The sequence below is a fragment of the Alligator mississippiensis genome, chromosome 4 (assembly GCF_030867095.1).
Source record: "Alligator mississippiensis isolate rAllMis1 chromosome 4, rAllMis1, whole genome shotgun sequence".
In the NCBI taxonomy this organism is placed as follows: Eukaryota; Metazoa; Chordata; order Crocodylia; family Alligatoridae; genus Alligator; species Alligator mississippiensis.
This window is the reverse complement of record NC_081827.1, coordinates 152,694,112-152,707,547: the sequence shown is the minus strand read 5'-3', so window position 1 is coordinate 152,707,547 and position 13,436 is coordinate 152,694,112. Positions and strand designations below refer to the sequence as shown.

At 41.3% G+C, this 13,436-nt stretch overlaps 1 protein-coding gene across 8 annotated transcripts in view; it reads left to right on the top strand.

The window, feature by feature from the left end:
- The window catches only part of BRCA1 (BRCA1 DNA repair associated), a 55,015-nt gene extending 43,061 nt beyond the window's left edge, over positions 1–11,954 (top strand). For 7 of the 8 annotated variants that reach the window (XM_019500302.2, XM_019500307.2, XM_019500313.2 and 4 more), the window contains 4 exons: positions 2,785–2,839; positions 7,533–7,606; positions 8,229–8,289; positions 10,676–11,954. In XM_019500302.2, coding sequence (XP_019355847.1) covers positions 2,785–2,839; positions 7,533–7,606; positions 8,229–8,289; positions 10,676–10,785 — 300 coding nt within the window. In that variant the 3' untranslated portion in view covers positions 10,786–11,954. The remainder of the gene's footprint in view (positions 1–2,784; positions 2,840–7,532; positions 7,607–8,228; positions 8,290–10,675) is intronic. The other variant, XM_019500319.2, reaches the window with a different exon arrangement.
- The last annotated feature ends 1,482 nt before the right edge of the window (positions 11,955–13,436 follow it).

The window sequence follows — 13,436 nt, the reverse complement described above, 5'->3', positions numbered from 1 at the left end:
TTTACTGATTGGAAGTGGTCATAATCTTGGCTCTGTTTCCTTCCATAAATAGCATTTCCAGAAGCCTGGTGTGTCTAACATGCTTGGGTTTTACTTCAGTATTGACTTCAGGACTACATACTGTTGTTAACCTACTTCTGTAACACCAAGACTTGATAGCTGAAAGTGTAATAATCTGGCCTGTTCTTTCTTGCCTTGAGAATAACTATGTTCACACCATGAGTAGGGTGCCACATGGTGATCTGTTGTGCTGCCATTGTACCTGACCAGAAGACCCACACTGATTGGTCCTTAAGGATGCTATGTAAGATCATCTTTTCTAGTGTAATGTCAGGCTCAGCTCATACAGGCAAGGGCCAAACATCTGGGTGACTCATAATGCCACTGCTCCACAGTTACTGGGGATCTCCCTGGCGTGCTCCACTAGAGGGGAAGGCAGGCATTAACTTTTCCTAAAGAAGACTTGGAAGCCCCAAGAGACCTTTGCCAAGATGAGGCTTCCAGACCTGAGGTAATCCAAGTGGTAGGTCACCACTGAAGCCATAGAGCCAGGGAAGAGCTACAAGGTGAGCTGCCAGGAAACCAGGCAGAGTCCTGTTGGACCCTTCCCTGTGCTTCACTGGAAGTTGGTCAAAACCGGTAGTGAAACATTTTGGATTCAGCAAAAGTAACATTTTCTAGCTAAATAAAATAATTATCGGAAAACGTTTCGTCCATCTACCCTCTTCCTCCTTTTGCACTACCCTCAAAAAAAAATTAAGAACATTTGAAATTTGAACCGCTAAAACCCAGAGATGTTTGAATCTGGAGTTTTGGCTTTACATGTTGTCATATGAAGTTTGCATTCTGAATTTCAGACTAATTAGCTCCGCAGTAAAGTGTCACTGTCTACACGTGCTGGTATTAGGGCGCAGTAAACTAATTAACTCCACTGTAAGATAGTGTTGGGGATCTTATGGCGGAGTAATTAACTGCACTGAAATACGTGTATAAATGCTGACCAGGAGCATAAATTGCTCCCAGTCAGCCCAGCAAGCTGCAGGCCTGATCCACCGCAGCTCAAATGCTGCTGTCTCAGGCACACATGTAGGTGCTGCACCAAGGAGCAGTTTACTCTGGCTTGAACTGCTCTGCAGTTTATTGCTTCACATTAATTGCATGTGTAGCTGCACCCATTGTTAGGGACCTACCAAATTCACTATTTTGTGGATTCTACCTGGGTTTCATGGGAAATGCCAGATTTCGCAGTGTCTGCAAAATATGCGGGGGGGGGATGAACACTTACCAAAAAAAAATTCTGGTTCCTCAGAGTGAGCAATAGCGCTGTTTTCCACTTACCCACCCCTCACTGCTGATTGGCTGCAAGGGCTGTCTGTCATGCAGCCCTGTCCACTGATTGGTGCAGAGGGGCAGGGGAGCTCTTGCAGAAAATCAGCAGCAAGGGGCAGGGCAAGATGACAGGCAGCCCTCACAGCCAATAAGTAGCGAAGGGTGGGGACATTAGGGCCTCTCGGCCAATCAGAGGTGTGGGAGGGCCACTGCACTGCTTGCGAAATGAGTGCCCATGCCTGCGGTCCTCCCTCCCCCCCCCCCCCCCCCCAAACAAGGGTCCAGCCCCTGTGTATTAGGTAGGTCCCTACCCATTATGCTTTTTTAAAACTTACTTTGGTATTTTTTTTGTGTGCATTTAACCTGTTGGGTCCTTCCCTGGGTTCCTTGATTTTTCCCGTTGGATTTTGCAAGGGGAATAATAGTTTAAGGATTTTATCACTAACTATCAATTAATATTCAGGGGAAGATGCTGCTTTTCCTCAATTCAACTGATTGAAAATGTAGATTCGTGAAAATGTAGATTAGATTTAAATGTAGGGTCATCTTATAATTGGAATGATACTGTGTTGCACATTCTTGGTTTCATTTGCTCCGAGCATGATAATAAAAAAATATAGGGATTGTTAATATTGGGCAACTGCAGCCTCTTCTGATTTTAAGATTTATGTTGGAACTGAAAAGAAAAATTTTAAGCTGCTGTTGTGCAAGTTGCAGACTTTAATTTAGTGATTAAGCAAGTGGGTCATGGAACAAATGTTAACTGCAAAATAGCTGCCTCCTCAGACCTAATAAATCACTTCCACTGGAAGGAAGGAACTTTATACTCTGTTTATGGGTCCGTGAGGTTGATTGACAGATGCTTTGTAAATGAGAATTTCTTTGTGTCTCAAACCATTTTTGAAATAGCTTTTCTGGGAGCTGGTAGAATTGCTGTAGACATGATAAGTATCTAGTATCATTAGGTATTGTAAAATAAAATGTCAATTTTTAAATTAAAAATCTAGCTGATTAGGAAATGCATTTGTTTTCAAGCTGCATGCACAATAGACAGACTTTGTGGGAGTGGGGATGGAAGCAGATGTTCTTTTTCCACTCTTGTCCAAGGTAAGTTTTTGTTGGCATTTGCATAAGTCATGTACCAACAGCCAACATTTCCTTAAGAACACCTGTGTTCTATAGGGCGAGTCTCCAGTGCTTTCATTTATCAGCCCTTTTCATGAAAGAAAGAGTACCTTCTAGCCCTGCTATTCTCTTCTGCTTGATTTCTCAAAGCATTTAATATGGTAGGCTACTGGAATGAGCCTCAGGCCATATAACTAATTTACAGAAAATAGCTTGGAACCACAATCATAGAGGTACCGCTCTACACGACTGCATTTTTATTGAGTGTCTGTTCCAGAATGGCACTGTACACCTTGTTTTTCAGCTGTTAACGTGTACCTTGTTTTTCAGCTCTTCAAAGACTTTGAGATCTGCTGCTATGGGCCTTTCATGGATATGAACACAGGTATGAGATTTTGGATGAAATAAGTGTATTCTAATTCCTAGAAACCACAGGAAACATTTGTATTTGCATTGTGAATTTCAATATGCAGTTTGCTTCTAAGCAAAGTGCAACTCCTAAAAAAAAAACAACAAAAAAAACAGCTAGTCTCTTAAAAGCTCAGATATACTTCTTTGAGGGACAGTTCTGAAAGCTCATCACACTATTATACATTGTTTGCTTTTTGGAGGTAGAAAAGTTTTGGATGCATGGCAATAGCAAAAAAAAATAGAAGAGATTTTGGCTTTGTAGAACCCTTCCAATTTGTTGCCCCTGAGTGTTGCGCATAGCACAGAAATTCACATCACGATGCTGCCAGTGTGTTTATGTTGTTAATAAGGTAATTAATGGTAGCGTTAGAACATAAGAACAGCCACTTACTGGGTCAGCCCACAGGCCCATCTTGCCCAGTGTCACACAGTGGCAGAGAATGGATGCTGTGAGTGAGTGAACTGGCTATGACTGGCTTTGTTTTTCCCCACTGTTCCTCTCACTTGCAGCCTCCAGTATTTAAGGTTTAGGACGTTCTGATTCAGCAGCTGTATTCCTAATTCCCCTGCTCAATAGCTACTGATGCACCTTTCCTCCAAGGATTTGTCAAACATTTTCTGAACTGTCAGCGTCTGCAGCGTCTTGTGGCAAAGTTCCATACTTTTTTAGATTCATAGACATTAGGGGCTGGAGGGGACCTCGCAAGATCAAGTCCGCCCCCCTGCCTTAGGCAGGAAGTCTTCCAGGGTCAAATGATCCCAGCACGATAACCATTCCAAATGCTTTTTGAAAGAGTCCAGAGTAGGTGTTTGTACCATCTCAGGGGGGGAGTCTGTTCCAGACCCTGGACACTCAAGGGGGAAAAAAACTTTTTTTATAGTCTTATGTCCAGTCTAAATCAGCTTTCCAGAAGTTTGTGGCCATTAGATCTTGTTATCCCTAGGGGAACGCTGGTGAACAACTGTTCTCCCAGATCCTGGTGCACCCCCCTTATATACTTATAGGCTGCCAGCAAGTCCCACCTCAGCCTTCTCTTCTCCAGGCTGAAGAGTCCCATGTCTCTTAGCCTGCTCTCATAAAGCTTGCTTTCTTGGCCTTTGATCATGCAAGTAGCTCTCCTTTGGACTCTCAAGCCTGTCCACATCCGAGAGATTGCACACTGTGTGGAAAAAGAACTCCCTTTTGGTGGTTTTAAACTTACTACCTACTAGTTTAATTTTGTGACCCCCTAGTTCTTGTATTATGAGAGAAAGTAAATAAGAAATTCCTATTTAGATTCTTTTCACTATTTAGTAATTTATAAAACCCTTATCAAGTTCTCCCTCAAGTGTGTCTTTTTTTTTTTTTTAACTGAATAGGCCTAGCCTTTTCAGTCTTTCCCCAGATTGAATCCCCTCCATATCACTAATTGCTCTTTTTGCCCTTCTCTATACCTTCTCCAGTTCTTTTTTTGAGGTGTGGGGACCAGAACATAGTCAAATGTGAATGCACTATGGATTTATAAAGGGGCATAATGATACTTTTCCATTTTATTTACAATTCCCTTCTTAATGGCTGCATCTACATGCCCCGCCCCCCACAAACCCCACACCTCCCCCAGAAATCCCATACATACATACACACCCCAACCACACACCCCCACACACAATATACAAAAGATTTTATTTCGAACCACTATGCAATGACCTCTATATACACTATGCAAGCGCACATAAATCAGGACAATTTTTTTTTAAAAATAAAATTAAAATATGTTATAGTCGATGTTTGATTTTTAGTATACGATTTGTCTTTTCTCCAATTCCAGGTTGGCCTTCCCCGTCTCCCAAAAGGGGGACTTCCGGGGGCATGGGGAGGGACTACCAGTGGCAACAGTCATGGTTTAGTGGGGTGGGACTTCTGGTCCCAAGATGGCGATTGGGAGGTGGGGCACCTGTCAAGGGATGAGGCTACCCTTGTAGCCTTTGATAGCTCACTAAAAGTCATTAAGCATCCCTCCAGTTGAATTAATTGCCCACCTCTGCTATAGATGTTCCTAAAAGTACATTTGAATAAAAGAAAAAAACAGTAGAACTTTTTAAGGAAAATACTGTACCCTTTTAGATAAATTCCAACTCCTAGAAAACCCAACTGTAATCATTAACATTTTTAACAGTAAGTAATAAACTCCATTGCTGGAGTCCCCTAATTAGAGTGCAATGCAGGAATAGGGTTGGGGCAGCCGTACTTTATTTGGGGTGAGGGGAGTATATCTTGACAGATCAGGTGTGGGTGGTGTTTAATATTGAACTTAACAGGTGTCATTCCTATAACTTTTCAGGAATCATCTAGGGCTAAATTATCTTGCCCTTAAACTAAGCACCTCTTTATTCTGCATATAGGTCCACTGAGGAAAATGATACTACCTGCAGAGCCAGTTCAAATGAGGTTGAAAGAGTTCAACTCATAATAGAAGGTCTAATCTGAGACGAAATCTAGGCTTTCTTGGTCTCTTTTGTCCAGGTGCCTGCAGCAGACTGCTTAGGGCTTATTCTTCATTATGGGGATTTTAGAAGAACCTACTTCATCATGAAATTAGGCATTTCTGATTCTTTTCCACGACTTGTCAAAACAAGTTGTATGATGTCTCCAGGTTCTGTCAGTGCCTACATTGATCATATGAAATTGTTTTTAAAATGATCTTCCTTCCATTTAATTTTTCTGGGATTTTTCTCTTTACTTTTAAAAAGGAAAGATGCAGTAAGTACTGCACTTCTCTAGAAAGGCTTTTATATACTAACTGTCAAAAATATACAGTTAATTGAAGTATTTTTCTGCCTTAGCACTGTTCCTACCCATTACCTTTTTAGCAATTGAGATGACCACGGTGTAATTTTATCTCCTCTTAATCTTGCAAAAGAGCAGTTGTGAAAAACACTCAAATATTAAAGCCTGCAGTTATACACAGGATAGATAAATGAAGTGGATTGTAGTCTTCTCATTAGTTTTAAACCTACAGGTATATGGAGTTGCTTAAACATTTAAGTACTGAAACTTTTCAGTAGAGGTTGCACATATTTTTCCCATTGCTTCTCTTCATTCATTTCTGCCCCAGGCTCTAATTTGTCTAGAATCACATTTATTTTTGACTGGATGAATTATTCCCATATCTCTTGACATTTACAGTAATTACCACAAAGTGTGCAGTGCTCATTCCTAGTGCAGTGATGATTACAAATTCTTCACTTAAGAGGTTTTTTTCATGTCTCTTCACCAACAGTTCAGCAAATGACTTGAAATTAAATACTTTGACTACTTTATGTTAATTAGAGATTATTTTATATCTCTAAAGTTAGAAATAGATTTTGCCAAACTGAAGCAGATCAGCTGTGGTGGAACATGTCCAGAGATTCCCCAGCTGCCATGCAGCCCCACACCAGGACCTGTGCTTACTCATGCTTCAGGTGGAGGCATGGGTCGGTGCACATCCCAGCGTAAGGAGACGGTGCTAGGGATTCCCTGACTCCTGCGGCACTCTGTTTCTGCCTGAAGTGCAGGTTGGTGCAGGTCTCCAGCAAGGAGATGTAGGATAGTGTGGGAGCTGGGGAATTCCTGACTCACATGCCTCTTTCCTGGGCCCTGCACTGAGTCCCAGGCCACCTTGGAGGCATGGGTCAGCACAAATCCTAGCATGGAAGCACAGGGTACATGGGGATTCCCTGGCTCCTATGCTGTTTTGCATCTCCTTGCCAGAACCTGTGGTGATACCCTTACATGGAGGCATGCGTCAGTGCAGATTCTGGCACAGGGCAGCATGGGAGCTGGGGAATCCTAAGTGTTCAGTCTCCCAGGACCCACAGTAACCCATGCTTCACACAGAGTCACTAATCTGTGCGAGCCTGGCATAGAGGCACAAAGTACTAGCGACTACCTGGCTTCTGCACACCATCCCTGCCCACTTAGACCCATGCCTCTACATGAGGCCTGTAGTCACCCAGGTTGTGTGGAGGCATAGGGTGCCTGGGATTCCCTGGGTTCTGTGCCTTCATGTTGGGACCTGTGCAGGCTTTCTCCACTTGTAGAGATGCACCCCTAGGATGCATCCTACCCAAGGTGCACAGGATGGGCCCTCTTCAGCCCTTGGAGCACCTGCCCAGGTTAGCAGGAAAGTGTGAGCAGCTCTGGGCTGCCCACACTCCACCACCACAGACCAAATAGACATGTGCCACAATAAAGCAGCACACCTTTTGTCATGCCACTAATGTGGCACAACACTGTAGTGACATCTATTTGCTCAGTATTTGTGCTACCATAAAAATGTTATGGTAGTCCAAATGCGATGTCTATTTCTGTGCTAAGTCTTGAGTCCAATTTTAATTGATGGTTTTCTCTTTAAGATGAACTGACTTTATAGCTGTTTTTCTTCATGAAGTATTGAAGGGTATGTCTTGTCTGTCTGGAATCCTGAGATTCCAATTGTTCCCTTCTTTACCTGCAATGCTTGAAAGACCCTATCACAGCCATTGTTCTTCCGGCTAAATAATCACCTTTCCCTCACCAAGCCAAGAAGATAGAGGCTCCTCTGTTTATGCCTAATGTTTTTTGGAACAGCAACACTAGTAAATTGTAGATCCCCATGGTGGTGTATTGTTGTAATGTACTGGTTTTTTTTCTAATTTTTATTCAGAAAATTTAGAGTGGATGGTAGAGCTTTGTGGTGCCTCTGTGGTGACTCAGCTTCATCTATTCACTCATAAGGCAGTAAGTATTTAGTGAAGGATGGAAGGTTCAATGTAAAATTGATTTTTTTTTCTCTCCCCCCTCCTCTCTACCTCTCCCCCCAACCCCTTCATAACCTAGTCCCTTTTAATATAGTAAGCAATCTGGGGGTGGGGGGTGCACATGCGTGTGAAACACTGATGTACGCGGATGTAGAGAGAGGAGGTGCTGTTTGCATGTCTGAGGCTCTGCTGGTTTTAAGTAGCCCTAATCCTCCTATTCCATATCTTGGCCCCTCCTGCTAATTGTGCCAAGAGGCATGCTAGCTTTAAGTGATGTATTAAGATTTCGGACGGCAACGTGTACAAGCCAGGCCACCTGCCTCATTTCTTTTGATGATAAAGGTCAGCCTAGCTTTTTACAATGAAAAGGCACATTAACTTACAGTCAGCAGGCCTTCCTTGACAGAAACCTATTGTAAAATAATCTTACAAAACTTAACACATTTCTTGTTTCTTCTCCTCTTACTTCCCTTCCTGGATCTATTCAGTGAAGCAAAGAATTATCTAGTTATTGCTATTTGAAGGATGATAAGAGAGAGTGATTTTTATGCAATATGTGAAAGAGTAGCTTTTTCCTCTTATTTCCTGTCTTAAAATCCTAGAAACATACTGCAGTAGTCATTGTGCAGCCAGATGCTTGGGTGGAAGACACAGGCTACAGAAGTAAGTTTATACAGAATTTTGGACTACTTTATTTGTTATTTATAGTACACAAGGCACATGACTTGCAGTTCTACTTGTTTGGGTAATAAATACTAGTGAACTTTCCTAATGGAATTCTAATAAAATCCTGTTACAAGGGGATTGAGGGATGCTCTTAGATTTCAAAGTAGATGTAGTTCTTCATTTCAGACTTCACCTTTAACCATTTTGAGAGTAAACATTACAGTCCTGAGAAGCTGTCTGCCAGACAGTCTCATGGAAAAAAGGTGCAATAGGATATAAATGTAATCATACAATAATGCATACTTTATTAGCTGTGTATTCTGCATGTTTCCAGGGTTAGATTTAGCTGAACTTTTTTGACATGAGGCTACTTTATCAAATTTAAAGACTTGGCATTTTAGAGGCTTATGAGATCTAGCAAAAAAAAATCAGGTGGGGCAAGAACCTTTTAGTTAACAGCAGACATCCAGCTACAATAAGTTAATTGATACTTTATCCTTTCTGAAGCATCAGCACTAGCCCCAAAATAATATATGAAAAAGATGTTTATCTGTCTGTCCTCTGCATTTGTAATGAGCACATTTTCAGTGGACACAGCCCTTCTACCAGTTGATCTCTGCTGTGTTCTTTTACCCACCAGCATGCTGTTGTCTCTCCCAAGAGATATGTTTGCCCATTGTCTTCCACTGTACTTCTCAGCTAGGATGCCATACAGTACTACTGGCAGACAAGGTTCCTTGGGTGAATTTGATATCTTTTATTAGACCAACCCAAATGGTTGGAGAATAGTTATTAAGCAAGCTTTTGGGTTCAAAAACCCTTCGTCAGGCTAAAGAAGCTTCAGCAGTTGGTGTGTGCTCTTCCTGGATGGAATGAAAACTTTTCATTCCATCCAGGAAGAGCACACACCAACTGCTGAAGCTTCCTTAGCCTGACGAAGGGTTTTTGAACCCGAAAGCTTGCTTAATAACTCTTCTCCAACCATTTGGGTTGGTCTAATAAAAGATATCAAATTCACCCAAGAAACTTTGTCTGCCTATGTCCTTAGACCAACACGGCTACAACCCAAACCCCTGCATACAGTACTACTAGCACCTTAATGTGTACAAACACCTAGACATGACTCACAAGCGAAGCCTAGAGCTTTCAAATAGGAATCAGTGTTAACCTGTTGTGATCTTTCTATAGTTCTTTGTAACAGAAGAAATGCTCTGTTATTTTTCCATAATAAAAAAATTAATAAAAGCTGAGAGATCATTTTCCAATGGGTCCCTGGAGTCAAGAAAGGTTGAGAACTACTGTTTTACATTAAAGCCAAGAAGACCCTTGTGGGGTTCCACAGCCCTAGCCATCTTGGATATGCTTTCCTTTGAAGATCCCTGGGAAGGATAGTCTAAATTTGTTGCGCTTTTTTACAGTGACTTCTTTCTGACCAGAATTCAGCTGTTCTTGGGGAACCACACAAGCGCCTCTGTTTTCATTAGAATAATTAATTTGATGCTAGTGGCATCTACCTCCAGCATGCTAGGTGCTTTTTCAAATGTGCATGAGTTTTTGTCTTTACCCCAACTCACTTCCGAAAATCATCAATCTACCTGTAGTTGGTGGGAAGGCAGAACTAGTGATTCCCTGAAGCTAGGTTGTCATTGGACTAAAGTAGTCCAGAAGAGCTGGTAACTTTGAATGTACCAAGTGCTCTAGACTTCCTTTTTTGTTAAGTGATGATTATGGGAGTTGAGGCAAGGGTGAGGGCTGGTTAGACCAGTGGAAGCCAGTAGCGCAGTTGTGGCATGGGAGACAGGTACAAATATAACAGCTGTTTGCATGTTATAGGAAGATACTATAAAGAAAAAGGGATTGAATTCATTAGAAGGCTGGGTAGTGATTTGGATAAGACCTCTCTAAGTTCTTCCTCCTCAGCCTTTGTAAACAGTGAAAAATAGATGTAATCAGAGTCTTTTAATGCTGCAAATGTCCTTTAGTATCATCCTTCTCTCTGAATTTCATTGTGTCTAAGAAAATCAGCCATGCACTGAATGGGTGTGCAGAGAGGAACTAAAGCTCTGTGACCCAGGGGCTCCTAAGTAATGCTTATCAAAAACTGCTAAAAGCTCTCTTTAGCTGTGTTTTTTCTCTTGCATGGCATTTGTAAAGCTCTGCATAGATACCAGCTATTTAAGTGGTCCTGAATTTTTGTGCACGGTCAAAATAGGTAGAGTAGCAGCCAGCATGTAATTGTTTGGAACATCATTTTTAAAGACCTTTAATGCTGAAAGAAATCATTGCTAAGAATCACGGTGATGCCTTTACCAACAGCTCGCAGTCTCAATGTTACATTCATCTGCAGGTGTTTTAGTTTTATCATTCATGTTTTGTTTTTCAGCAATTCAGCAGAAGTGCAGTGCTACTGTGGTGACCAGAGAGTGGGTGTTAGACAGTGTTGCATGCTATGAGCGCCAGGAGTTTGATGCCTACCTTGTGTCCCAGGAATAAAGATGATGTCCTGTTCCCATTGCTCAGACATCCCTGTCAATGAAGGCATTTCAGCATGGATTTTAAGGACCAGGGGTTTTTAGAATCCTTGTACCATGTATCTTTAATAATGTTGTATCAATATATCAAGATTATCCAGTTTCACTTAAATCAGCTTTAAAATTGTTTAAACCATTTTTACTGTGCAAAGGCAGAATTAAGTGTTACTCTTTAACAAATGTAAAACTTCCAGCTTTAAAATAGTCCTTTAAAATTTATCTTAAAAAGGCAATAAACAAATTTGACATTTAATGTGATTTAAAGCTAGACCTCCAAATAGAAATGCTGGTGCATTATTCACCATCCCAGCTGATTCATGCCTATTTATCTCAGGACCTTTTTGGAGCCACAGTCATTCACAAGAGTTATATGGAGCTTGGGGCTTGAATTAACTCAGCTGTACAAGTGCAGTTTCTCAGTGATTTTCTTGTTTGCATAAATACCCACTGTATAAAGGAATTTGCTTATATGAACACATCCATCACAAAACTATTATTTCAGTACATCTCAGCTTATTTAATTCTGAATCCTGAATTCTGAAAAAGCTGTTTGAAAACTATTTAAAGAGGTCTAGGTTGGTACTTAACACAGAATATTTTTCTCTCCTGAATTGTCATCCCTAAGTAAGCATCCAAAAAAAGCCAGTTAGGCTAAGTCACCAACACATTAAAGCAAGTCATCCTTAACCCAACAAAACATCCTCAAGCTAGTGACTACTCTGTTAATCCTAGTTCAGTAGAGTATTTATAGCATCCTGACACTGCTGATTAAATAGATTTGCTCTTACTTCCCTGCTACCTAAAACAAATCCTAAAACCTCTCTTTGATTCTAATACTTCATGTCTGCAGAATAAGAGTCCACCAAGAGAAAATATATTGCTTTTCATTCAAAATAATATATTGCTGCTGCTTGTTGCAAACAATCCAGCTTCATAAACAATTTTGTACTTTCAGAACAGAAAAAGAAACTGTTTTCATAAAGTTGCAGTTTCAAAAATAGTTTATAACTGAGTTTGAAGAACTGTTTGATACAATGGCCTGCAGTAGGTTAGGTTGGCCTAGAATATTTGTATAAAGTGTCTTTGCTAAATGTTAGAATACTTAAAGCAAATAAATACGATTGGCAAGTATCCACTTAATTGTGCAGCTTTCTTGGTGTGAATCAGCCAGTCAGCCTCAACACTGAGATGCATATTGAAATGTTTCTGAAGTCTAATCTCTTGGCGATGTGGAGGGAAAGGGGGGACAGCTGAAGAAAATTTCATAAATGTAAATTGGAATTTCTGAGCTATAGACACAATTGTGAGCTCGGTCAGAATGAGAAGCAGATGTGTTATCAAGTGTCTTACAGTTGCCAAATGAAGGCAGATGTAGTCTAACTTGAGTTGCTGCTAGTAGGAGTGCTGGGAGCATTTGCTCAGCTGGCTTACATCACTGCTCTGCCTTTTTTTTTTTTTCTTTTTTTTCTTTTCCAGGCTTGTGCCAACAGTATTTCATAATTGTCAAGGCTGCTCAGCACAACCTCACCTTCAGGGTGACATTCCTCTTATCTCTAGAGTCCACATTGGCTTTTTTTATCTATCTTCCAAAGATTAGAGCTATCAGAGCTAAATGTTGCCTGTTAGATGAGAAGGAAAGGCTGAGCCTCTCTTGCAGTTGCTACTGTGAAATTGTCCCTCTGAAAGGATACGAGAGCTGTCCTTTCTAACTGGTAATGTACTAGTTCATCCTAGAGGATTGTCAATAGGCACAACACCTACAATGCTGTACTCCCTTCTTGAAAGGCTGCTTAATTGGATGACCAGGTCTCTGAAAACCCTGTTTCTAACACAGTACTGTGTGTGAGCTTTGCATAGTAATCTGAGTTGAGCTTTAAGTGGAAAAAGTTCAATTATTTTAAGAATCTAGTTAAGGATTGTTTGATTTCCATTTCCACAGAGTTTAACTGAAGCTGTAGCTTTGCTGTGGCTCTTTGGGGCACACTATCTCGTTTTGGGTGGTTTAGAACTTTAAACTCACTTAAATTGCTTTCTCTCTTCTCGTGATTCTGTTTGTCATTGAAACAATAAATTCATTCTGTTAAGTCAGTCTGGTGGCAGCACCTTGAGCTGCTGTGCAGGAGAGCTGGTTCTGTTTCCCCTATGCTCACTGTCCTCAGCTTGTCTAGTCCTGAGAGTTCTGGGAGAGCAGCCTCTAAAAGTGGGGAATGCCACATCATGCATTGGGGGCCCCCACATCATGCAGGACTTTGATTCTGATTGAGGATTCCCAGGTTAGGGTATGAGACTGAGAGAGATGTGAAGGAGCCTCCAAGGAGAAAAAGTAACTTGCTTCACCTAGCTTTAAATCCGGTTAAATAGCATAGCTTCAATAACTTGCACTTGGCACGGTGTTCCCCATCATGAGGTATTCATCCTTAACTTGGATCCAGATTTGCTGTGTGGTCACATTTCTTGCAGTTCTCTAGTATGCTGTGTCTTGAAACTGTTATCTGTGGGAGGGGGGTTGCATTCTGGCCTGAAAGGCAGCAGCTTCTAAAATCAAGCTCCTTGGACAGTAAATTCATATAACTAAACTGAGCAGATAGCTGTCAGACTAGAGCAGAGCTCTGC